At 34.3% G+C, this 24,991-nt stretch overlaps 1 protein-coding gene across 1 annotated transcript in view; it reads right to left on the bottom strand.

Moving 5' to 3' along the window:
• Window positions 1-24,991, bottom strand: part of GRIN2C (glutamate ionotropic receptor NMDA type subunit 2C) — a 3,426,271-nt gene that overhangs the window by 445,776 nt on the left and 2,955,504 nt on the right. Inside the window, exon 8 of the mRNA XM_044085160.1 lies at window positions 1,300-1,425. Coding sequence (XP_043941095.1) covers window positions 1,300-1,425 — 126 coding nt within the window. The remainder of the gene's footprint in view (window positions 1-1,299; window positions 1,426-24,991) is intronic.

Genomic DNA, 24,991 nt, shown 5'->3' with positions numbered 1-24,991 from the left:
TATATATATATATATACATACATATATACACATAGACATGCACACAGACACAAACAAAGAAACAAATAGAAACACACAGAAACAAACACAATCACAGTATTTTTTTTTTTTTTGGCGTAAGATATCCCCCATCTTTGTAAGAGTTTAATGCATGGCTACTAAAAAAACTGGAAAACATGTTGCTATCAAAAGTAGTTTGCAAAAGCAGCATAAAAATTATAGTCTGCAGTATTACTGCTACCCCATAATTCTTCTTTACATTATATGTGCAACTTGTATTAACTACATTGAGTACAACATGGGTCCCCTGACATATGTATATGTTTTCTTTATGAGTTGAATTTGTAAATACAATGAAGACTGGTCTTTATATTGAACTTCTTCAAAGTCTCTAAGCATTAGTGTTAAGTAATGTATAACATCTACATATTATTCACATACTCCTTCTCAAATACATTGTAGTGGAAACTACTACTGGTACCTCTTTCACAAAGAAATTCATGTTAAAGTTATTAAACTAATGCTTACCACACAATTATTTAAGCATGGACTTTAATTCCAAAATGATAAAATGCAAAGGAAGCCATGTATGAGATCAAAAACTGCCAGAAATAGTAATAATGGCATAACCTTTTTATAAATGGGCATTTGTAAAGGTGATGTATGTTTATTCATGTTTTGGCTACTTAAACAAGTATGAAATCATTGCCTTTAACTCCAGTTTTCATAGTGAATGTTTTAAGCAGCCAGACTTCTTAAACTCTTCATATGTTTATATTAGAGACATTTTTGAATTAAACAATTGAAGTATGGAAAATCTCTGAGCCATACTGTACAAAACTCTGCAGTTAATGCCACATCACTGTGAACAGTGATGTTTACCTGTTCTCATATCTGTTGTTCAGTTTTCTTTGTTGTTTAAAAGTTATCATACTGTCTCTTTTAATTCAAGGATCATCTGATCATTCTAACACATGGTGTAAGATGATGAAGCCAAGCTTGTAACTACAATACTTATGAAGAAAATATAAAGAAGGTATGCAGGAAGAGTCATATGACTGATAACAGAATGACTGAAGAGATACATTAACAAAAATATAGATATTTTAAGCAGTTAATGAAAGTGTGAACCGACCTGCCCATAGGTCAGTATATTGCACACACTTTTATAAATGTATATGAATTACTTAGAATATCAGCAAGTTGATGCAAGTATCAGTGAATGAACTATTAAATGATTACATGAATAAATCCTATCAATAAATGAATGAATTACAGACTTCTGTAGCTACTGCTTACTTTTCCCATTGGCGAGAGTCCTGTTGTAGCCAACAGGGCTGAAGTACTCAAATATGAAAACAGTAACTGCTACAACGGTGAGACACATCACAAACATCATGACCCACACTGCTGGGCTGTAGGGCTCTGGAAAACATTAGGAAAGAAAGAAAAGTATTATTAGAGAAAACTTATTTGTAGTCATATGTGTTGCACATTTTCCAACAATTACAGTCTTTAATGAGCAAAGATGTTTTTTTTAATTTCAAAGTATGTTCTGAAATCATATAACTTAAATACATTTCCATGCAAAACATGTAGGATTTTCATAGCACTGAATTATGTGAATATGAGATTTGTGGTATTTTGCTACAGTCATTAAAATACCCTTGAAATAATAAAATTTACAAAATTTCTAAAATGGCTGCTCAGGTACAAACTATTGAATATGATTTAAAAATGCAGGAAGTGTCCTCAAAAGTTTTCAAAAACGAATTAAGCAAGATTTTCACATATATGTCTTTTTTTACATGGAATGACAACATGTGAAATCTAGTGGTGATATCAGGGGATGTTAACTTGAGTAAGTACATTTAAATATGACTTAAAACTTTGACAGTTCAGTCCTTTCCTTTCCAAATGAGATATATAAGCCTACAAGATATGAGCTTTGTAGGCAGAAAACGCAGGCATTGTCAAGCATTTCTAGCACACTAGTAAGCTGAGTAAAAAAAAAAAAAGCTTAAAACAATAAAGCATATTCTGGACATTCTTTTATCAGCTGCAAATATCGAAAACTAAGTTTGATGTTTCTTTGTTTTGCATAACTATGTAACCAAATTCAGTTATATTATTACTTATTAATCATCCATTAAGCCCAGAGTTCACCAAAACATAACAATTTTAAAAGGTATTTGGTGTTAACTAGTCTAAAATGTTTAAGACAAAGAACATATAGACAAAATATTAAAAAGTGACTCTAATTGTTCAGATAATAAAGAACAGTAACCTCTGCTGACGCTTGTATTTCTGTTGAAGTGGCTGAATCCCTATCCAATGATAATCTTCATTTAGCAGTATTGTTTAAAGAAAATGTCCAATGGAATTTGGAGTCCTGTCTATTTCCAAATATAATTAGAAATATATGAGGAAAGCTTCATATAAGTTAGTTGAAAATTATACTGATAAAAGCAGAAGTATAGAAATAGTATGCATACATAGGTATAATAAAGGGATTTTTAATATTTATAGGATAATGAATTTTATTCTAAGTTACCTATAATCCATCTATGCAATTAAAATAAAAATTAACATTTATTTGCATGAACTACTAAATTTGAGTTGCTTTGATCAATGTACTTTGGATTTTTGGTTAGCCCTTTCCTACATGATGGATAGAATACATCTGTTTTACAAGGTATTAGCAAAAAAATAAATAAATAAAAAAGTAATTAGAGTATATATTGCTAGTATAACATTAATGAAATAAAAAAGTAAATGTGTAGCAATCTTAAAGAAATGACATTAACAATCTTCTAATATGAGGAGTCTGCAATCTACAAATAGGGGAGGATCCTCTCTAAATTTAAAACTGTACTTTCAGTCAGATTTTAAATGCTTCTGTCCTTATACGGGCATGAGTCATTCAAATATGTTGTTACTTTCTCTTCAGGAACAGATTTATGGCCATCAAAGTGATGCAAAGATAGTCAAAATGTGGATTCCATTTGTTAAAAAGTCTTACACTGTGCTGTACATACTTAGACAGTTACACCACATTAGCATGATCAAGGAAGTGCCTATACAAATGAAGGTACTCACCCTGCCTACATGAACTTATGTATTGCAGAAGTGCATAGGTTTGTTCCTATGCAGCTTCCCTTCCCTCATTTTGTATGATCATTTCTTTATGCTTTCCCAAGCATTTCTGAACCCTGCTAAGATTTATACTGTACCACTTAAAGATCAGCCTCACAGCAAAGTCAAATTACCTCATACATGCCTTGAATCATCCCACTCTAGCCAATGCTCATATCCCCTTGTCCCCCTCTGCCACTCGTACCCAACTGCACACCAAACTTTGTTGCTCAGTGGTATTGTATACCTGGATCACATCCTCTCTCTCTTCTAATGTGTACTTTTCAAGCTTTGTATCTCTCTACTTATACCTCAGTCTCTGCATTTTCCTCAGCATTTTGTTAACTGTTTATTACATGCTTCATTCTGCAGACCAGAGTTAGTGACACCAAAAGGTAGCACACTCAGCTTTGGAGCAGAAGGCTGAGTTCAATTCCCACTCTAGGTAAAGCAATAGTTGGCAATGCAGTACAACATAAAGGGGGTGTTGCACCACTGAGTGTGTTGTCTTTTGGATGAGATGATAAAGCAAGGTCCCTTCAGCTTTAGTTGGTGGTAACTCAGGTGGATGTAAAAGATTTCACAGCACCTATCAAAAAAGAGTAAGGAAGTTTCCTGATGACCCCACCTAATTTCCCCTAGTAGTATAAATTCCACTTCAGGTGTTCCCTTAAAAGAGGTTGCATTCCTAGTGGGACTAGCCTGGTAAAAAAAGGATAAAAAAATAATAAGAATAAAGCATGTCGTTTAATTGATAAACATTAATTAAAGATGTCTTTATACTATCAATTAGGTAAACAGATGGCTGGAATTAATTATGTATTTTAGCTATCGTCTTTGGAAATTGATGCTTGATACTATAGTAGTTTCAATTTTATTATGTTTTTAATGTTTTAAGATTATTTGAGCTACCATTCTATTCCCACAATTCTTCAGGTTGCAATTCAGTTGAAGGTAAGTGTGATGGAACGTAGATGTAGTTGGTCTTTGCCATTTGCCTACAACTGTATGGCTTTGCAACTAGTATTTTTAAGTAAGGGTATCTTCTATTACCTCAGTTTTATTTCTGAAGTTCATATCCAAATATGAAAGCTTGCTAAGTTCCTTAATTTCTTTTACTTTCTATATCTAGCAAATATTCATCTGCACTTCAGGGTGCCCCTGCAAGAAACATTTTTTTAATGTTTGTTTTGTATTTTCATTTAAGCTGGTTTGCCCATTGACTAAAACAGATTAATTTATACTGCTTCATAACAGATGGATTCATTGACATGAGATGTGATATTCAGTTATACTCTGTCATCACAGATAGATTCACTGTCATGGCATGTAATTCGATGCCATGACCTAAATCTTCTGCTACCCTAAATTACCTTCTGTGTATGAGATAGAGAATTGTGCTCAATATGTCAGACATGACCTTACCAGTGCCTCGAACAATCAAATGATAACCTTGGCATATCCAAAACTCCCAGTGACATATACCCTAGTTCAGTACTGGATTTCACTTCTAACCTTTCACAAGTTATTTTATTTATTTAACATTTGTTAACCAGGAAAGTCCGACTTGGAATGAAGCCAATTTTCAGTGGTGGCCCAGGGAGAAATGCTCCAGATGCATGTCTTTGTAATGTGGGAGGAAATCAGAGCACTCAGAGGAAACCCACACAAATGCAGGGAGGACATGCAGACTCCACACAGAAGGCACCCCAGCCAAGAATCAAACCGGAGAACCTCTTGCTGGGAGGCAACAATGTTACTACTGCACCACTGCACCTCCCAAATTGCATGATACAGTACTGATTATTGCCTAAGGTAGCAATGCACATATACTATATAGTCTTCTTATGGCTGATTGCCCTTTGCATATGAACTGGTTCGAGTAGTGGATTCCATTCCATACTGATGGTTCCACAGCACACAAATATTGATTCATACACCCTGTCCTTCACAAAGATAATTTATCTGTCTTCTGTTTTACAACATTTCACAGTACATCTAAATCTGTTGCAACAACTATAGTCTAATCTTGTTATGCTGGAGTCTATCACAGTTTTGACTGCAGATACTTTTATTGGATTAACAGCATATCCATCTAAAGAGTGATTCAAGAATTGTCCTTCCTTCATTCATTTACTAATTAATTTTATGCCTACTTGCTTAATCCAACTCATGGTCATGGAGGAGCCAGAAAATAATTTCAGACAGCATGTCAGTGCATTGCATAATGGATACACTTGTGTATGTGTGAACACACACACACACACACACACACACACACACACACACACACACACACACACACACATGCACATGCACACATGCACACACACGCACACACACACACACACACATGCACACAGACGCACACACATGCGCATGTGCGCACACACACTCGCACACACACACACACACACACACACACACATGCACACACACGCACACACATGCACACACACACACACACACACACACACACACACACACACACACACACACACACACACACACACACACACATGCACACACACACTCACACTCACAAACTCTGTCTTGTATGGCACAAACTCTCACACACAATTTGGATGACCTCCAGTTCACTTAAACCATGTCTTTGGATGCAGTAGGAAAATGGAAAACCTTGTAAAAACCTGTGCAGGCACATGAAAGATGTGCAGATGAATTCAATTGCAGTTTGTAGCATAGCAGTATGACAAAGCTATGATGGGATGAACATAGCCAGTCACAGCTTAGTTTCATAAAAACATGAATCATGCTTCTTAACAACAAAGAAAGCCTCTCTCATCCCCTGTAGGGTACTTTACTCCTCTCTTTATGTGTATGTATCAACTCCATGGTCACATAGCTGTTGAGAAAATAGAAACATCCAAAAAGTAGATATTTCCATTGTTGAAAAATAAATAATATATAACCACAAGCAGTGTGCACTTGACCTTTAGTAGAATAATCAGGTAGGCCTCACTCAGAAGACATATTAGTCAGCCAATAGTTTTAATATAAAATGCATCACAACTAATGGAAAGTGTAAATGCCTTAAAGTGATGCTGCTTGTTCAAAAGTCAGTTTAGTCTTAGGAACAAAACCAGTCTTTAGAATAGGTGGGAATTTAGAATTCCTGTTAAAAATTACCTCCTCCATTATTTCATTAATTTTAACTCGGGGGTAATTCATATTTAAAAATAATTCTTTCAACAAAAAAAAAACTTTCTTAAAAATGTCATTACCACTGATGATTCTAGAAAGTCTAATAAAATACCGCCTGACTATATTTATTTTAGAAATGTCGGATGTTTACATTTACAATTTAACTAGGTATTAACATAAGGTTTCTTACTCAAAATATTTGTATGAAAACATTTTTTTATTCTTATCAAGTGTAAGTTCCAGCTCTAAAAATTTAACATCACTAAAACTGCCAAGAGTAAATTGAAGGCAATCAATACTTTTATTAGTGTCCTGTAAAAAAGTGTCAACTTCTATTTCAGTTTGATTTCATATAAAAAACAAGCCAATCAACAAAATATTTGTAATAGGATACTTGTTGAAAACAATTTAAATTAAGAAGAACTTCCATTTCCAATCACCTCAATACTAAATTGGCAAATGCATGGGCAACACAGGCACCCATAGCAACACCCAAAAATTGATGATAAATTTAATTATTAAACATAAAGAAATTATTTGCCAATGCTGTATCCAGCAATAAACAAATATTGATGTGAACCTTTTCCAGTTCTGTATATTTACATAAGTACAGTCTCAGAAATTCAATAACAGCATGTTGCAATATAATAATATATAATGACTCTGTATCAATGGTTACCAAACAAAACGTCTTTGCCAGTAAATTCATATTTGGATAAAAAAAGTAAACAAACCCAGGAGTCTTTAAGATAAAATTTAGAAGACTGTACTATTGGATTTAAAATCCCATCTAAATAAATAAATAACAATAAATTCAGTTTTGCTTTTAGCTGCAGCAACAGTTGATCTTAATGGGGAGGGGAGTTCTGTCTCATTCTCCTGCATTTTTAGAATATAAAAAAAAAATTCCAATAACAAGACATTCAACTGTAACAAAATTATATTCATCAAACATATATACTTTTGCTCTGATGAATCAGGTACTTTAAAATTAATACGTTTTAACTGACTTAATATTTCCTATTTATATACCTTTTCATAACACTTAGAATCACATAATTGTTCACTTAATTTTTGCTCATACATATTTTGCCTCATTACAACAATTCTACTCCCTCTGTCTGCCTTCATAACCCAAATCAATTTAGTTTATGTTAATTTAAACATGGCATCCTTTTCAAAAGATGAACAATTATACAATTTCACATCAGTGGCTGTATTTAATAAAGTCTTAATTTCATTATCATAAACATATAAGAATGTTTGTAATATGGAAAACAGGGATTAAATGTACTTTTTTTCCTAAATAGAACATTATCACAACACATAGAAGAAACAACATTATGCAAAATGTGTTGTAGGTTCAATTTACAAGTAAAAAGATGTAAATCTATAAGAACATCAGCTAAACTGCCACTTTGGGATGGAATAAAATAATAACCCTTTTCTAATGCATTGTAATGAAATTCTGTTAAAGTCAGTGATATTGTAACAGTAATTGGCTCAGGACTGATCCTGGAAAGACTCTTGAGCTCAGATTATAAATGTCAGAAAAGAAAAATTCTGTGCCGATTTTAAAAGATTGTTCATCAGATAGTTTTTCAGCTGCACTATTGTGCTTTCTCTAAAGTTGAACTTTCAAGTTTGTGAAAGAGAAGCTCATGGTTTAGGGTCTTGGAGGCACTGCTCATACCCACAAAAATTCCAGTTATAAATACATTACTCATGTTAGAATACAAGGAGTCTGTTGACTTGTAAAGAACAGTGGTTGTACTTATAAAGATTTTGAAAACCATGTTGTGTCATATAGTAGTCTATAGTTGTTAGTATAGTTTGAAATCTGCTTGTAAATAATATTTTCATATATTTAGTAAAGAACAAAGATTTGCAATAGGCCTGTGCAGTTTTGCATAAAATGGGAAGTAGACTTTGGACAGTGACATAATAAATAGCATGTTTGAATTGGTTAGAAGCAATAGCTGTAGCCAGGGAGAGATTGTAAATGAAGGTAGGAGGTTTGGAAGACAGCAGGTATGCCATGCTAAAGAAAGATCAATGGAGTTAACTAAATAAGGACCCTCAGTTGCTGTCTATTTTGTTTAGTAGCTTATCTGTTTTCTTATGTGTAATTTATCTAAAATAGAATATAGGGCTGAAGCCTTCTGTAGGCCAATTAAGTGGCATGATTAAGTTTGCATCCATCTTTGTGTTATGCACTGTTGTATAATTTCAGTTAAGTATACTTTCTAAACTAGAAATCATATACATTCTTATAAGTTGTTAAGCACTTAGGCATATTGCTGATAGTAGTGATGGAAATTGTGATGTTGCTAATTAGTTCTTTAATTGCCTCTAGATAAATGCTTTACACTACATGCTAAAGAAACTAGTTTGTTTCTGAGATATGTAGCCTTGATTTCATTTGTTGCTAATCTGCATGATTTTTCAAAGGTATGGGGGAGAATGAACAAGTCAAGTGCTGAGCAATGACCTATAGTATTTACATAGTATGTTAGAACAAGAGAATAAGAGTTACAAACTAGAGTAGACTGAATTATGTTAATCTGCCTGACAATGTATTTAAGAGCAGTTTACTGTATTGTTGTTTCATGCTATTATATTTGTGTTATTTAAGTGATGTGGGTACCCTTCATAGCTCAATTCCCTTGTGGCATATCTTTCAATAGTCAAGGTTTTTGTAGAATATCCAGATTTTTGCCTCATATTTTGGGCTGTTTTTGTTGTTTCTGGAAAATTATGGCAAATCATTGAGGAGTGATGTCAGAAAATAATGACAGAAATGAGAGTTTTAGACTTCATGTCATTTATAAAATTCATGCCAATGCAAAACCTTTTATTCTATCAACTTTCTAAGTTTGTAAGAGCAATATCTAAAAATTCTCCCTATTTTGGGGCCTTCATACCCCATTCATTATGGCCTTGTCCAGATTTCTTGCTCTAAGAAGTTGAGAGGCATACCTTGTGGTATTACACAGCCCAAAAGTATCCTAATTATTACATTTCTGTCACAAAATATTATAGCTTCCCTTCACATGATTTAGGTCTTAAAACAAATTGGACCTGTCTACCTAACCTCTCCATGACACTTCTCTACCATCTAATTTATCTTCCTCTTTTTCCCCTCAGACTGCCACTTTTTAAGAAGAAAAAAATAAACTTCTTATGGAAATGTAACACTTTATAGTATAGTAGTCATAACCACCACAAAGGACTCATTACTTTTATTAATATTATTACAGTTTACCATTGTAAAATTTTACTTCATGGCATTGTTTCATGACACATGAATGGAATCATAGTTGCATTTCTTGTAAAAGTAAGATCAAGCTTACTGAATCTAATGAACTTCTTCAAAAAAAGTGATTAAGGCAGTGGATGAGGGGAAAACTGTACATACTGCCTTTCTAGATCGGGCTAAAGCAATTGTTACAATTTCCCACTTGACCATTGTCGACAAACTTACAGAACTAGGTATAAACCCCTTTATAACATGCTGGAAAGCTAGCTGGCTCACTGATAGGGCCCAGGAGCTTAGAATTGGTGAGGCCACTTCCAAAAAGAGGCCAATCACCAGTGAATTCCCCTAGTGCTCTATGCTAGGCCCAGACCTCTTTGGCATCTACTTCTCAGATGTCTAAGCCAATGTTAAAGACCTCTGGCTCACCAAGCCTGCAGATGATTGCAAACTGGGAAGAGTCTCTTTCTTCAGGAAGGTCTAACCTAGATATATACTTTATGCCAAAGCCATGGCTTAAAACTTAATACAAAGAAATACCATTTAGGAAGTCAGACACCTGGGTAAATATGTCATCAATAAAACACCACTAAAATTTGATTCATTAGTCAGGGATATGGGAACTCATGTAGAGAGTAACCTAGCCTTTACCTAGCATGTGTCCAAGGTAGTAAGAAAAGACTTCTATGTTGCTGAACTTATAAACTAGGGCATGACATTTTGGTCCAGAGAGGTCATCATACTACTGTACTCATCCTTCATCAGCCCCATCATAGAGTATAATGCCCCATGATTGCTCCTGAATGTTCCTTACCAGAGACATGCAGCAACTGGAAGGTCCACAAGCTTTCCTTACAAAAAGAATACAGGGAGTAAACATAATGTCCTATGCTGATCACCTCAAACCCTGTTTCTTTACTCAGTATCATAAAGACTTCTGAGAGATGATCTTTGCCTGGCATACAAGGCATCCTTAGACCCTGTTTTGATGCACCTTTTGCACATCTGCAAAATGAACAGCATCAGAACTGCTAGATTAAAAGACTGAAATTTTGCTTATGACATAAATAGGACATGTTGGAGTGAGAAACATGTTTCTCAGAGAATTCCCATTCACTGGTACAGGTTCCCCATCTACATGAAGCAGAGTTCTTCACTATCTTTATTTAAGTGTAGCTTGGACCAATGGATGGGTAATCGGAAATTCACCCCTGGTTTGGCACCCATGTCTCTGATGGAAAGAGGTAGTTAGTAAATCACTTCCCTGTATAAATCAAATCTGTGGGCCTCATTTAGGTTGCACAGCTAGGCTTATACGAGCGCTAATGACCATTAGCTTAATATACACCTATAAGCCAATGAGAATGTTTTTTTTTGTGATACAGCTCATAAGTGAATGGCTGCAGAACCAGAAACATTTAGACAAACCTGACTCACAAGTGGTTTACTAAAATATATAATTCCTTGTTCACAATTACAAGATACCATTAGTAAATTTAAGAATTTCACTAATGATATAAGCTCCACTTATAAAACAACACGTGTAGGCAACCATGTTTCTCAATATAATGTTTAGTCTATTATTTAAGCTATGCAAACATGTTTGTAGTTATGGAATTGTCTGTCATTCTCCAGAAATTCAAACACAGTGGGTAGAAGGGTTGTTCTGATCTTGGTGTTATGTGCAACCTTCTGTATGGAAAAAGCATTTGTGAGGTACCTCTAACTGGATTCTTTGAAGGAGGACAGTATACCAGCCTTATATATAAAAATGAAAACAGCAATTCTGTTTGAAGTGAACATTCCAGCTTCACTGTTTTTCTAAGGTGAAACGATGATGCTTAAACAAGAATGAATTATAGAAACAGATTGTGTTATTTTGGTAATGTGTAGCCTACATAAAATATGAGGCAATAAACTAATACTTGATAACAGCATGGACATAACCAGACATATGCCATGTACTACAGCATACATTTTAAAATATTTATTTTCTGCATAGAGATGTACTAGAAGTTATTATTTTTGAAGGCAATTATGTTTACGCTTATATGTATTTTAAATGGATTTCTTTTTCAGAATGCCTGGCAGTTTTTCCCCCTAAGAAAACCATTAAGGAAGTTTTTTTTTTTGAGGGGGGGTATATGGGAGTCTGGAAGTAAGTGTACATTTCCAAAAATATGTGATAGATGTTCATAACAATAAACAGAACAACTTATTTTAAGAAAGATTTAATTCATTAAAAAAGTGTTTTACCAATAACATACCAGCAAGACTTCTTCCTGTGTTATTAGGGTGAGCATAATTAACAATAACAAACCATTCAGCAACCTTATATTTGCTATGAACAACTGAATCAGATAAATGTTGTAACCACAATTTTAAGTTATTTTCATTAACCTTAGCATTTCAAGAACCTTAAAAACAAACCCCACAAAACTAAAGCAACTGAGGAACAAAACTTTGCAATATTAAACATTTCAAACTTTAGTAACTCCTCTTTTTGTCAATATAGACTTCATCAGAAATACAGAACCAACATTCATCTCAGAATTTAAATGCAAATCCTCCAATTGCATACTGAATCAATCAATAAGTAAAACTAATTTAAAAAAGTATTAACTCTTAAGAGACCAATATAATTCATAAACATGAGAAAATATATACATATAAAATAATGTACACAAGAAAACATCTCAAATTTACATTTTAACCTGCAGCCTCCTGTCTTTTAGGAAACACTTAATATTTATAGCTTCATTTAGGTGAATATTCATCAGCTCTTATCATTATTTGCCATACAGTCTCCCATTTGCGAATACAATTTTTATAGTCCCTACCTCCTGTGTCTTCAAACACCTGTTCCAACACAAAAAACAAGACTCTTTTATAATTCTCACATAAGGTGAAACACAGTAGAATGAGTTAATACTAACTAGTTATAGGTTAATAGGCTGAGAAGTTCCAACCAGTTGAGTTAGTGTAGTACAGAACAGTTATGGGTTCTTGCAGGTTAGTTGGAAGCAAATCTGGCTAATTTATAGTAACAGTATTCAGGTTTAGCTAAGTCATATTTTCTTAAATTGGTAAAAATGGGTGAGGCTTATAAGAGGGTAGATAGAAGGCGAGTTCTACTGATGGCATATCTAGTGGAATAAGTTAGGAAGGGTTTTATTCTGCAGCGGGACAAGTTTGAGGTGCACTTTCTCGATGGCTAAGGCTAAATGTTTATCAAATTTAAGGTCCTTGTCTATAGTGATTCCTAGCAGCTTTGTAGAATCAATTGGCTCAATGCAGGTATTGTTACATGAATAAATGGTGAATGAAGTAGGGTAGATAGATTTTTTTTTGCTATTGGAGAAAAGCATTAGTTTTCTTTTAGAAGGGTTGAGTATCAGTTGTGAATTGTTAAGGTATCTTTCTATATTCAGGAAGCATTGTTTTGATTTGGTGAGAAGAGTAAGTAATGATAGAGCACTGCATATGAGGTAGGAGTCATCTGCATATTGAACTAAAGTAAAATAATTTATTTTCATCACCTGAGAAGAATAAAGGTTGAGGTTGGCATAATGGTTAAGACATTTACCTCATAAGCATGAATTACAGGGTTTGATTCTCACAAAGGGAAAATGGCTAGGCTTAAAATGGTCCACAAGGGCAGCTAGACTAATACTTACCTATGAACTTATGAAATCCTGAAATGAGATGGCATGCCAGTCATAGTGCTATCTCACCTGACCACATATTGGCAGGTAATGGTTACACATTCCATGCCCCATATTATGTGAGGTAAGCACATGAAATCAGCTGTTCTGCACAACTGATATCAATGCATGACCGGCAATACCCATTAATTTGATGAAATAAGCCCATGGAAGCATTCTTCAAATCTCCACTAATGTTTTTTTTCTCTTGCAGGTATGTAGTTATGTTTATAAATGAAAAAGATTGGCAAAGCACCATACATCTCTGTGGGCAGTGGTGGCAACACACACTGTAGACGGATGTGATTTATCTGTTTTTAATGAATATCCTGAGCTGGTTAGCTGTATGAAGGAACATGCCAAAACACATCTTTTACTTTAGTCAAACATCAGAGTTATACAAAGGATGTTTCTTATTTGAAAGACAGGCTGTGTGTGTGTGTGTGTGTGTGTGTGTGTGTGTGTGTGTGTGTGTGTGTGTGTGTGTAAGTAACAAAAGGACAATTGATATGATCACTATTAAATGAGCACTGATATGATTTGTGAGTGTGATGATATAGGCTAGTGCCAGCTTAGCTAGCTGGAGTTTTGTAAAGAATGATATCCTCTGAATATCAAACTGATGTGTACAAGATACTTGTGTTACCAATGAATTGGAATTATATTGTATTTGAATATCAAACTGATTTGTCCAGATGCTTATGTTACAAATGTATTAGAACTGTATGGCATTTGAAAACCAAACTGACTTGTACAGATGCTTATGCTACAAATGTATTAGGACTGTATGGCATTTGAATATCAAAACATGTTTCTACAGTTTCTAGTGTTGAAAAATGTATCAACAGTGGGTCCTGCTGGACAGAGAATGGATTTACATGTGAGACTGTATGTATATATGTTAACAAAGGACCCTGGAAGATCAGAAGTTAACCAGCTAGCTTACTTTAAGGAAAAATAAGGGAAATGTAAATGAGCTGTTAAACCATTAAAATGGCATTTCACAGTGATGAATAGAACCAGAAACAGTAGATCTGGAAGAAGCCATTGTTTATTAGCTTCAGTAAAAAGAGGGGAAACAACGTAAAATTGTTTCATGGCTCCAGAGCACTGCCATAAAGATTTAGATGTGTATTATAGCAAATTAAATTCCTGTTTCAGCTTCAAAGGGGGATACTGTGAGACCCTAGAGTCAGGTGACCAGATGAGGTCATTCTGCCAGCCATCTTGGAAATTATGTTTTAGATATTACAAAGAGAAATCTCTCAGTATTGATTATTCGGTCTTGGGGCTAACAACGGGAAGGACCATTCACCACATCATCTGCCTTGCTCCATTAAGTAAGTAGGGAATAGTAATTCTCCTAGATTCAGTCAGGAAAATACACTGAAGTTTAGTTTAGATATTGTTTTTCTTTATTTGACTGAGTCTGCCCATCAATATTATTTTCAATATTCCCTGTGATTTGAACTCTGTGTTTTACTGCAAATATATATTCAATATTTTCATGTTCGTTTATTATTTATTACTAAATATATTTAAAACTTTTATTGTGGCTAGTTGTTTTAGAAAGTATTTAACCTTGGAGACTGCTTATATTTATTTGGTGACACTGTGTAGGCCACTCTTGAAGGTCTAGCTGTCTTGGTCAACTATTACCATTTACATTAGTATTAATATTACATAGTATAATTGGACACCCTTTGTTAAGGGTCTTAGAGTAGCTGATTGTGGAGTGTCTGGTGGCTGTGATAACTGCCTTATGCTCTGGGCAGAAGGGGGTACAGCAGGTAAATATGTGGCAGCCTGTCCCAGGTGTGTGTGTATGTGTGTGTGTGTGTGTGTGTGTGTGTGTGTGTGTGTGTGTGTGTGTGTGTGTGTGTGTGTGTGTGTGTGTGTGTGTGTGTGTGTGTGTGTGTGTGTGTGTGTGTGTGTGTGTAAAAAATAAAACCTCACAGTATATGTGTGGGTCAGCTACTTGGAGCAGGGACACAAAGCACTGATTTCACAGAGAGTGTGCTGGAGGCCTTGGCTTGGACACTCTGGCTGAGGATGTAACCCTACAGCTCTACCAGTGGGGATTCTTACTGGGGACCTGGATGGAGACAAATATAGAGAAATCCAGACCCTGGGCTGAATGTGTTCCCTGTGTGCTCTTAAGGGAAATTGTACTTGGTGCAGAGAGCTGCATCTAGAAATACTGAGTGTATCCATTTGTATTCCAAGTGAATGTCCCTCTCCGGTGTCAGTGGTGAGGATTCAGGCTTCTTGATTACTGGCCCAGAGGGGGGTCGTCATAGTGAGATGACAATTTATACATGCCAGAAGTAACATGTTTAATACAGTACTGTGGACAAAAATCTATTTCACTTTCATGATAATCAAACTTCACAGTTGTACAAAACATGTTGTTATCTTTGGGGATGTTTTCTATGTATCAAAACAAGAGTAATAAAATGATTGCTATTAAACATTCACTGACATTGTTGATGGCAGTGCATATGTCTATGAATAGAAAGTCAAAAATACATTGCTGTGGCCATAATTTCTTTTCTTTTCTTTATAAACAGCAAATGTACTATATACAGATGGCATTTCTCTATTTGGGAGAAAATGGTATGTTATGTATAAAAGGAGAAACAGCTGTATTATGACTATTAAATGGTCATTGAAATGGTTTCCTGTGGTATATGTATGCCTTTGAGAGCAAAAAGCTGAAAATGCTTTACTATTGCCATCATATATATCATTAGCTTTAGAATTACACATCAATGGTATAATGAAAAAGTGTTTATCATTTTGGGGGCAGGCTATGCATGAAAAAAGAACAGCTACAATTATCACTGGTAAACATCTGTTCTTATGGTTTGTTATAGGAAAACTGTATATCTAAATGGAAAAACTAAAACATTACTGTCAGTATTATATATTTCACCTTCTTCATAAAAAGAGATCAAAGATGTAAACAAAAATCATCTGTCATATTCAGGGAACAATTTGTGTGTGAAAGAAGAAGGTAATTACAAGAACACTATTAAAAAACAATTGATAGTGCTTGGTGGGCATGCCGCATGTGTCTGACAGAAAATTGAAATAAATTACAGTAGTAATCATCACTTTCACTTTAATCATAATCAAATTTCAGAAAAGTCCACAAAAATTTGATAACAGACTGTGTAAATGCAAAATAAATAAACAATCATTCTTGCATGATTACTGAGATATGCATTTCTTGGAAGCAGTGTAGTTGATAAAAAGCAGAAACACTTTAATGGACGCTTTATTGCCTTCACTTTTCTCACTCTCAACCATCACACATGTGCAAATAAACTGGCTATCTTTGGGAGACAGGCTGTGGATGAAATTTGAAAGCAATTACGTAATCACTGTTAGATGATCATCAAAATGGGCTGACAACTTGACAAGTACAGCAGTGCAAGAATGTGAGAGTACAAACTAAAGTACTACACTTGTGGCAATTATTTTTCACTTTCATCATAATCAAACATCACAGGTCTCCAGAAATGCATCTCTGAGAGGAATGAGAAAGCGTTTATATGAAAAGAAGATTACATGATCACTGTTAAGCAGAAACATTCTGTGTATGAAAACAAATGCCAGCTACAGTATCACTTTTAAATCCCATTGCAACAGGCAGCACACTCATCTTTGATGCAAAAGGATGTAAGTTGCATTCTTAGATCAGGTGGATGGACAGCTGACATTTCAGTGAAACATAATACAGGTGAAAGGTGCTTCCGCTTGTCTTCCTTTGGATGAGATGTTAAACTGAGTCCCCAGCTGCCTGAGCTAGTGGTTGCTCAGGTAGGTGTAAAAGATCCCATGGCACCTATTGAAAAGAGAAGTGATACCTTATTTATATACAATAAAGAACTCGTATTTACAACATATTTATATATTTACAAATATTTACAAATGTACAAATATGTTTACACATATTTGTAATTCTTACAATCATAACAAATTTTCATTCTTACTATTCCCCCACTCATTTTCCTTAACCAACAGCTGATTTTACTTAATACTGTCTCAAAATTCCATCTATCATTAACCATAATTTCACTTATTCCTTCATTTCATATAACCCATATGACATAAAATAACTTTTATTTTCTATTTTTAACATATTCTTTACTTCTGTTCTTATAATATCCATATATAATCATATCCATGTTTATTTTATCCACTTCTTTCATATATTCAAAACATCTTTATATTGTTTTCCACATAACTTTTTTACTCTTTTGGATTTGAAAAACACATGTTCAGTTGTTTCTCCTTTGTCTTGACAATGCAAACATATTCTATCACGTTTCTTTTTATATGGTATGTTTCCTTTTACTGCTAATTTATCTGTTATCAGTCTCCACAAAAAATGTTGACATTATACTTTCTTATTACACCATTTGCTTTTATTTTTACAGCTTTAATTTTTTCATATGTTAGCTTTTCCCATGGTTTTATATAGTAATATTTTATCCATACTTTTCATTCTTTTTACACATCATCAATTTTTACTTTCCATAAAAATGTATTTTTTGTAACATTTTATTTCTTCATTTATACATTCTTTTTCTCTTTTACTCTTTTTTACCATACCCAAAAATTTATTATACTTATATTCTTTTACTACTAATCTCTCATATTTTTATTTATCCACTTTAACACTTTGTACAAATTTAATGAAGCAGAGTATACCATTGTGCCAATTAACCCTAAACATCCTTTCTATTTAATTACGTACAAAACTTGTTTTTTTTTCTGTGTTAGTCTAGTAACCCATATAAATGAAAAGATTATCTGTAATAATTCTTCTCAAATACTGTTAGCACATAAATACGTTTGCTAAGTATGCTATTTTTCCCATCAGTACTGGATTTATCAAATTCACATTTTTTCTGAATGATAATTTATATGTTCTCCAAAGAAGACAGATTTGTTTTATTTCTTCTATTATTTTCCCATAATTCTATTTATATCTTTAAGACCAGAATGTATACCTAACCCAGAAATTTCATTCACTGTAAAATAAATACTCTCTGTTTTTACTATATCACCTAAATCTTTACTGTTCTCTTTATTTAAAGTCATCCCTATGACCTATAGACACTCATTTGTGCAAATTATTGCGAGTCTTATCCAAATTTTATTTTTTTTGCCATTAGTATAATGTCATCTGCATATAACAGGACTGGAATTCTTAAATCTTTAGGTATTATATATCCCAACTTCTTCATTTTGCAATTTATTTCACATACTATCAAATTCTTAACTAAAACAAAGAATGTACAATTCACTGGTTATCCCTGTCTTACTTCACTTTTCATATGCACCTCTTGGCTAAACTGGCCAAAAGTATTTTTACCTTATGATAACTATATGTTGACATGGGTTCCCTATGTTACACCGACAGCTCAGAAGATCGACATTCAAAACACAGACGCCAGAAGAACGAAACCTCAAAAACACGAAAGTTCACATGCCCGACAAACCACAACCCTGACACTTAACAAAACAAAAGGTTCACATTACACACAACACACACACAACACAAGCACACCAACAATCTAAAAACCTACACTACACCTTACACAAAACTATCTATGCATTAACCTTTACCCAAACCCTAACCCTAAGGTCCAACACTACCACACACTTACCTTACCCTAACCCTAAGTCCCTCGCTATCACACACTAACCTTAGCCACACCCTAACCCTAAGTCCCTCACTATCGCAAACTAACCTTACCCACATCCTAACCCTACGTACCTCACTATCACACACTTACCTTACCCATACCCTAATCCTAAGTCCCTCACTATCGCACACTTATCGGGTCATGCTCACAAGTTACCCCTATCTGTGTTTTCACTGTCGGGATTATGACTTGTCAGTCATCTGCTTTGTCGTTCTTCTAGCATTGGTGTTTTGAGTGTCAATCTTGTGAGCTGTCTGTGTAACATAGGGAACCTGCTGACATATATCATTTCCTAACTTTTTTACTTATATTCTTTCATTATATCCCATGATACATTTTTATGCTTGATTGTATCAACTGCCTTATTAAGGTCTCCTATAATGATTTTTGTTTCGTCTTTTCTATTCATAATATTATCCACAATTTCTCTATCATTAATAATTCTTGACAATCCTTCCCCTTTATATTACCTAAACCATCTTCCATATTTTCCATTTTAGTTTCAAACCTCTTTTGTATTATTTTCATAAAGATCTTACAATCATTATTATTCAGTCACCAGTTTTTTGTCTTCTACGTTCTTTCTTGCATATGAATTTAACTATTCCACTACATAATTCTTTGTACATAAAACCTTCATTGAACCATTCATTCAAAATCTTTAAAAATATTATTTTTGCCAATCTAAATTTTATACATTGCATACCCTATTCCATCTGATCCTGCAGCCAAATCTATATTTACTTGCCCTAATACCTTATCAAGCTCATATAAATTTCCATTTCCAACTCCTTGTTCCCTTTTTTGTTAACTTGTTTCTTTCCATGTTTTTTCATTATCTTCTTTTTTTTAACATTTTCTTGTACATATTGTACTACACTATTTATAATATTTTCTTGAGTTCTTTCTATATGTCTCATTACACTACCAGCTTCCTTTATTAATGTACCTAAGTAACTTGAGACTTATTCTCTTTTCCTTGTAAAAATATACTTGCTTAAATAACAATTCTTGTATTTTTCTTGATTTCTTTCATATAATTATTTTTCTTTGTTAAAGTACTTCCTAACATTTTGTTCTAAATCTTCCAATGCATTATGTGTTCTTTTATATTTTTCTTTCTCTGCTTTTCCCACATCATATTGCCATTGTAAAAAACATTTTTATATATTTTCCCTTAATACCATCCACCTTTTAGACCAATTTTTATAAAATGTTCTCATAATAATATGATCTTTCTATAACTATACTACTAATCTCTTTCCTTCTTCATTCAATACTTTCTTAATTATCCCATTGCCTATTTTTATATATTCCTTGTTTTTATTTATCTTTAGCCATATTGCAAGAAGGTCAGAAAATCCTGTTACAGCTACCTCCCATTTGTCTATAATTAAACCTTCTGATAATATAAAGTAACCTATTTCAGTTCTATACATACCCCTTTTGTAAATCCATGAATTTTTGTTCCAAAGTTTTAACCTCATTTTATAACTTCTAACATTTTTCTTATATCATTTCCTTTCTTTTTATGCTTGCCTCTTAAATAATAATTAAATTATCCTGTTATGATAGCATTCATATTATCACTGCATAGTCTAAAATCTGATGAAATAAGCTTTCCCTTTACTTATAAAATGTACTAAAACTAAATGCCAAGAAATGCATAATAGTATCCTTTGGGAATTCACCCATCCCTGGTACCTATCAAATTGACAACACACCCCTTAGAGTTGACCCAGTAGTCAGGGACTTAGGGACTCACATAGACAGTAATCTAGCCCTTGACAGTCCCATGTCTATAGTAGTGAGGAAATCATTCTATGTTGCACAACTTATAAACAAAAGCTTGGCATCTAAGTCCAAGGAAGTCATTGTTCCACTGTATTTGGCATTCATCAGACCTACCATTGAGTACAATTCCCCCTTTGGTATGTAACAAACCAAACATATCCAACAAACGGAATGTCCACAGAGGTTCATCCTATGCAAATTGCCTAAAAACCCTATCTCTGTCTCCTGCAGGGTGTTGAGGAGAAATCTATGTTTGGCATGCAGGGCATTGTCAGACCCCACTCTAATGGGCATATCCACAAAACAAACAGCACCAGAATTACCCATTCTAAAAATGTAAACCTTGCTTGTGATATAAGAGACAAGTATGTATCCCAGAGACTCCCCCATCTCTGGAACAGGTTCCCCATATATGTGAAGCAGAGTTCTTCCATAATCCAATTCAAACATAACTTAGACAATTGGATGGGGAAGAGGAAATTCATCCTGGCTTGGTATCTATGTCTCTAATGGATACATGTTTCATCTTCCAAGCCTCTGCTTACACTTATCAAGGGTACCAGAACTTGTCAGAGATTTGGGATGCATGGCTAGGCTTAAAAAGGCCCTTGTGGTTGTTAGCCTAATAAACTACTATGAACCCATGAACCTATAAACCTATAGATATCTAATGTTACAATACTGTATTCTTGCACTTTTTATTGTAAATCTACAATTTTCAATCTTTCCATTTTTGCTAAAGTTACATCTAACATATTTACTGTATTTCTAAGGAATATGGCTATTCCAGAACATCTCTCACTTTCCAAATTCTAGAGTATCTTTACACCTCACAGTTTTGTCTGTAATCTTTCTTAATTTGTTAAAAATCTTGTGTCTTCTAATATAATTACATCTATATCACATGTATTACACCACTCCAGAATCCCTGTTCTTACTTTCTTCTTAATACTGTTCACATTTATAGAAAGCACTCTAAAATATTCATTTCCCCTTTTCCATAGAGTCATGGTTTCATAAGTTCATAGCTAATTACTAGGATACCTGCCTCAATTGGCCATTCTAAGCCTAAATAATTTCCTTTCTTTTTTTTCTTTTGTACTTGTTCCTTTAAATTTTCTTTTCCTGTCTTTTAAACTTTTACCAATAGAATCTTTTTTTACCTTTTACTATCTCCCAATTGATATCTTCTTCATCACTTATTTTAGAGCCTTCTTCTATATACTCTTTATTATTTCTTTGTTTCTATTTTTTCTTCTATTTGTACCACTTCTAAAGTTTCTTCTCTTTCTTTTTCTTTTTCCTTACTCATATTTTCATTTTTATAATCCATCCATGTCCAATTTAATTACATTTATAACATTTCAATTCACATTTTATCATTATGTCCCATTTCCCCACAAATATAAATTTTTTTATCAGTGTTGCATATCAAATGTCTTTCTTTTCCACAAAAAATGTTTTTGGTTATCCCCAGCATTTTATGACATCCCTATTCCCTCCACATTTATCGTGCTTAGTATATGTTTTATTTTTTTAACATTTGTTGACCAGGAAAGTCCGACTAGGGCAAAGCCTATTTTCAGCATAGGCCCGAGGAGAAATGCTTTACACACATCTTTAGCATATGGGAGGAAACCAGAGTAACTAGAGGAAATCCAGACAAATGCAGGAAGGACATGCAGACACCACACTGAAGGCACCACAGCTGAGAATTGAACCAAAGAACCTCTTGTTGTAAGGTGACAATGCACCACTGCACTGCATAATTTTTTCTCTTTCTTTTTTAACATAATATTACAACCCATCCGTTAAAACCCTTTGCCATACACATTTGCAATGTTCAGTACTTCTTTACATAAAGTTGTTTTCAAATGTCTTTTCCAAGTCCCTCTTTCCTCTTCTGATAGAAATTGTACATGGATTTTCTTTTTTGTTTCCCTGTTAATTTCACATTCATATTTTTCAAGAAAATTTCCATCAAAACAGTCTCCAATATAATGTCATAAAATATCTCTTTGTTAATAAGAATAAATGCTCTTACCTCATGTGCTTTTACACCCAAATGAGCTATTACATTTTCCCACACTTTATACCTGTTCATTTGTTTGTCTTCTTTACTTTGAATCCTTACCATGTACTTCCATTTTTCATTTTCTTCTGCCTTTCTCTTTTCTACTACTCTTCTTTTGCCTTTTTTTTACTTTCTCTGCATATGTTTTCTTTTCCATCTCACCACTATTCTTCCAGATTTTCTCTGCATACTCCTTTTGTATTTACTCCATAATGCCCCCTCCCCCCAAAAAAGAAAAAAAAAAACACCTCATTCATTGTCTGGCTCACTCTGCATCACCATCTCTCTAAGTAAATCATTCCATAACTCTCCCAACTGGAGTGTTGCATTTATACATCCATCATTTGCTGACTCAGCTCCATCAAACAAATTTCTTTGAAGCATTTCTGCGGAATTCTGGTCTCAATATTGGCTTTCTCATCCATTTCTCTCACCATTCCATTATCTCCTTCTCTCTTCATCTGCCTCTCTGTTTCTCTGTTCCTCAAATGGAAACAGGAAGTGCTCATGCAAAATGGGTTCCACTCACAACAGTGAGTAGTATGGGAAGTTCCCTGATGACCTTGCCAAAGTTCCCCTAATAGTGGAACTATCACCTTTGATTTCCCATTGAAAAGTGGCTACTAGCTTAGTTGGACAAACCCAGTCAACAAAGGATTAATAAATACAATTATGTCATCACTGATATGGCTTGTGATGAGGGGCAGTGTATATGTCTGACAGTAATATGATGAAATGTAGTACAGTGGCTGTTATTTATTTTACTTTCATCGCTATCAAATATCAGATGTGTATATAGAAAGTTCTGTCTTTTTATTGGCTAGAAGCAGATTGTGTGTGAAAATGGTCGACCACTGTTAATGCTTAATTATAGTTAAATGGTCATTGATCTAGTATGTTCGGAGGGCAGAGGAACTGTGTGTAGGTGTAGAATATGTATGTGAAAACTTTTATTTGTGAATAACATTGCTACCACCCTATAGGACCTCGCCTAATGGCTGCTTTTCCTGCACCCAATCAGCCTATTCATTCAATGAGGCCAGGAGTCAGTTTTGATCAGGTTGGGCAATTTCCCTATGGTCCATTTACTCCTGCCCAGGAAACCTAATTAGCTCATCCATTCCCCAGTTGTGAGAATTGGATGGTAGGGAAAGGTTCAGCTTGTTGGTTCTGGGGTATGGCTTAATCTCTCCCCAGGCAGAGTATCTCTTTCCTTTGGTGGTTCAGTTGAGCACTGGTATGGGCTTCTTCTGAGGGGAAGCATACTTCTGCATACCAAATTTTTATTGGTTTAGTATGCAATTGTACTTGGCAACATGCGATCAATATACCCAAACACCATGGCTGTAACAACTAACTCTTCTGAGAGTTGTTATCAAAGTGGTGTGCCACAGCCACCTCCTTCTCTCCATGATGAATAAGCTGACAGCAGCCACTCAATACCATCCTCTCCTCTCAGCTCCCACCAATGCCGGAACCATTATTAAAATTCAGGTCACCTGTTCTGTAGTCAGGGCTTTATGCCTCTGTGCTACAGAGCTGGCTCCAATTCATGTGACTTCTTCACAGTCACAAAGTCCTACACTATCAGTAGGGGTACATTCTTTCTGGGTAGTATGCATGAATATATTTACATAGAGAAGAAGCTAGGTTTGCTGTGTTTAAGAAAAAACGTAAAGTACTTCAAATTATTATTTCATTATTATAATAGCACAGCATTCCCAACAAACTATCTTTAAAGTCAGTGCACAAAAAAATGCATATTTTTACTTCTCCATACATAAAATAAGATAAAAATTACAATTTCTATTTGTCTTTGAAAGTGATATTTGCCTGAATTTCAACTATTAATACAAAGAGAGATGGAGAGTGTGTGTGTGTGTGTGTGTGTGTGTGTGTGTGTGTGTGTGTGTGTGTGTGTGTGTGTGTGTGAAGGGAGAGAAAGAGTGAGCATTACTTGGAACTGTGAATTAATACGCAAGAGTCTCAGCATGCTGTTTTTGTACTGCCTCTACATCTACAAACGCAGTACAATTGCTACCTTAAATCACATATGTCAGAGTGTTATCAATATGCTATTAGAAATTCTACAACTGGTTCAGTGATTAACCCTGTATTGATTGATAGCCTTCATCAATAGCCC

Source organism: Protopterus annectens, chromosome 10.part0 (genome assembly GCF_019279795.1).
Source record: "Protopterus annectens isolate FY-2018-M chromosome 10.part0, PAN1.0, whole genome shotgun sequence".
Lineage (NCBI taxonomy): Eukaryota > Metazoa > Chordata > Ceratodontiformes > Protopteridae > Protopterus > Protopterus annectens.
The sequence above is the reverse complement of the archived record's forward strand: the minus strand, read 5'-3'. Positions and strand labels throughout refer to the sequence as shown.